Source organism: Galeopterus variegatus, unplaced genomic scaffold (assembly GCF_000696425.1).
Source record: "Galeopterus variegatus unplaced genomic scaffold, G_variegatus-3.0.2 Scaffold2041, whole genome shotgun sequence".
Classification (NCBI taxonomy): domain Eukaryota; kingdom Metazoa; phylum Chordata; class Mammalia; order Dermoptera; family Cynocephalidae; genus Galeopterus; species Galeopterus variegatus.
Genome location: NW_007728152.1, coordinates 142,852 through 144,703, shown reverse-complemented (window position 1 = coordinate 144,703; position 1,852 = coordinate 142,852). Strand labels below are relative to the sequence as shown.

At 35.5% G+C, this 1,852-nt stretch overlaps 1 protein-coding gene across 1 annotated transcript in view; it reads left to right on the top strand.

Moving 5' to 3' along the window:
- The window catches only part of GABRB1 (gamma-aminobutyric acid (GABA) A receptor, beta 1), a 97,335-nt gene that overhangs the window by 78,521 nt on the left and 16,962 nt on the right, over positions 1-1,852 (top strand). Inside the window, exon 4 of the mRNA XM_008580175.1 lies at positions 1,360-1,604. Coding sequence (XP_008578397.1) covers positions 1,360-1,604 — 245 coding nt within the window. The remainder of the gene's footprint in view (positions 1-1,359; positions 1,605-1,852) is intronic.

Here is a 1,852-nt window from a genome sequence, read left to right as displayed (position 1 = left end):
GAGCGCCACCACACTCCCAAGCGGCGCACTGTAGCAGTGCGCCACCGGGCCGGCCCTCAATCTGCTATTTTAAACACTGTTTTAAACATCTCCTTGCTTTTTTGCCCCTTTTGTGTGACTTACAGCAAAATAACTAATCTGAGAAATTCTGTTTACCCAGCTATAAAATGAGAGTAATATACTTTCCCTCTCATACTCAGCAGGCTGTTATGACAGCCATATAAGATTGTTCATAACTGTAAACATTTGAAACTGTAAAACATTATACAAATGTGTAATGTTAGTATTGCAGCGCAAACTATGTACATGAGATTTCAACTTCTTTTTCAATTCTTTCTTTTCCCAGTCATCATTTCATCATTACCATCATCGACACAAAAAAATTATTACACAGCCACACAAACATTATACTATTAAGAATACTATGTTTAACAAAGTAAGTAAAACAGAATTTGCCTTTTATGAGTTTATAGTACTAAGCTTCTTTAACAAATCCAAGCTCAGTTTTTTAAGAAGTCTTTTCCTGGTATTAGAGACCTAATTCATCTTAGGCTCTGGAACTAAGAAAATAGACATAGTAATTGAAAACCAAAGCAACAAGATTATATTACATCTAAAAAGTTACATATTGTAATGATGAAAAAGTTAACTATCCTGATTTTGCCATCACATATTGTACACAAGTATTGATAGTCAACTTTGTATCCCACAAGTAGTATAGTCATTGTTTCAATAAAAAATAAGCAATTAACTAATTAAAATGTAACAATAAAAAATACATAAATCAAGTACTTGATGTAAATCATGAAATTTCTTATTATTTCTTCTTTTGGCAATGTCTTACTATGAATGACACATTATTATTTTAAAAATGCAATATTGATCTTGTGACATGGAATGAAGTAGATCTCCTCAAACTGGTCACCAGTTTTCTGTTTGGTAATGGCTGTTGTGGGGAATAGTATCACAAGGACAGATTTAGGAGGATGAGTGAGATGCTGACAAAAGGAAGAAGAAAGATGTGGTCGCGTAACAAAATGAGAGACATTTAACAATTGGCGTCCAATGGGATTTCGATCTGTCTTCCTGTCTGCTTTTCTTTTTTTGTGTGCATTTTTTTAAAAAAATATATTTTCAACCCTCCATTAACTGTACATTCTATTTTATGATCCATTAATGGACGTGTAGGGAGCCTGCTGCTTTGTCTTTCAGAATGTCTGCCCTTTTTGCCCAATAATTTATCATGCTACTCCCATCATTCTAGAGCATCAATAAGGGAATGGCATCTGTCCTCTCAATCTTGAAAAGGGCAACCTAACAGAGGGGCCTTCAGCTAAGCTTTGTCTTTCTCTTTCACAGGAATCACCACGGTGCTGACAATGACAACCATCAGCACTCACCTCAGGGAGACCCTGCCAAAGATCCCTTATGTCAAAGCGATTGATATTTATCTCATGGGATGCTTTGTGTTTGTGTTCCTGGCTCTGCTGGAATATGCCTTTGTAAATTACATCTTCTTTGGGAAAGGCCCTCAGAAAAAGGGAGCTAGCAAACAAGACCAGAGCGCCAATGAGAAAAACAAACTGGAGATGAATAAGGTCCAGGTAATGTATTAAATACTCCTAACAGCATTCTTCCTAAATTTATCACAACATGGTGCCCATGGCTCTCATAATTGGGGTGGGGGGGGAATCTTATAAAATATTAGTTTATTTTTAATAAGACTCAACCAGCCCTTCATTTTATATGTTTGGGAACTGAGGATTATATAGATTAATAACATATCTAGGCCTAGTACTGAACCCCAAGTCCATTATTGTTTATTCTAAACTATTTGTAAGACTATATTTTA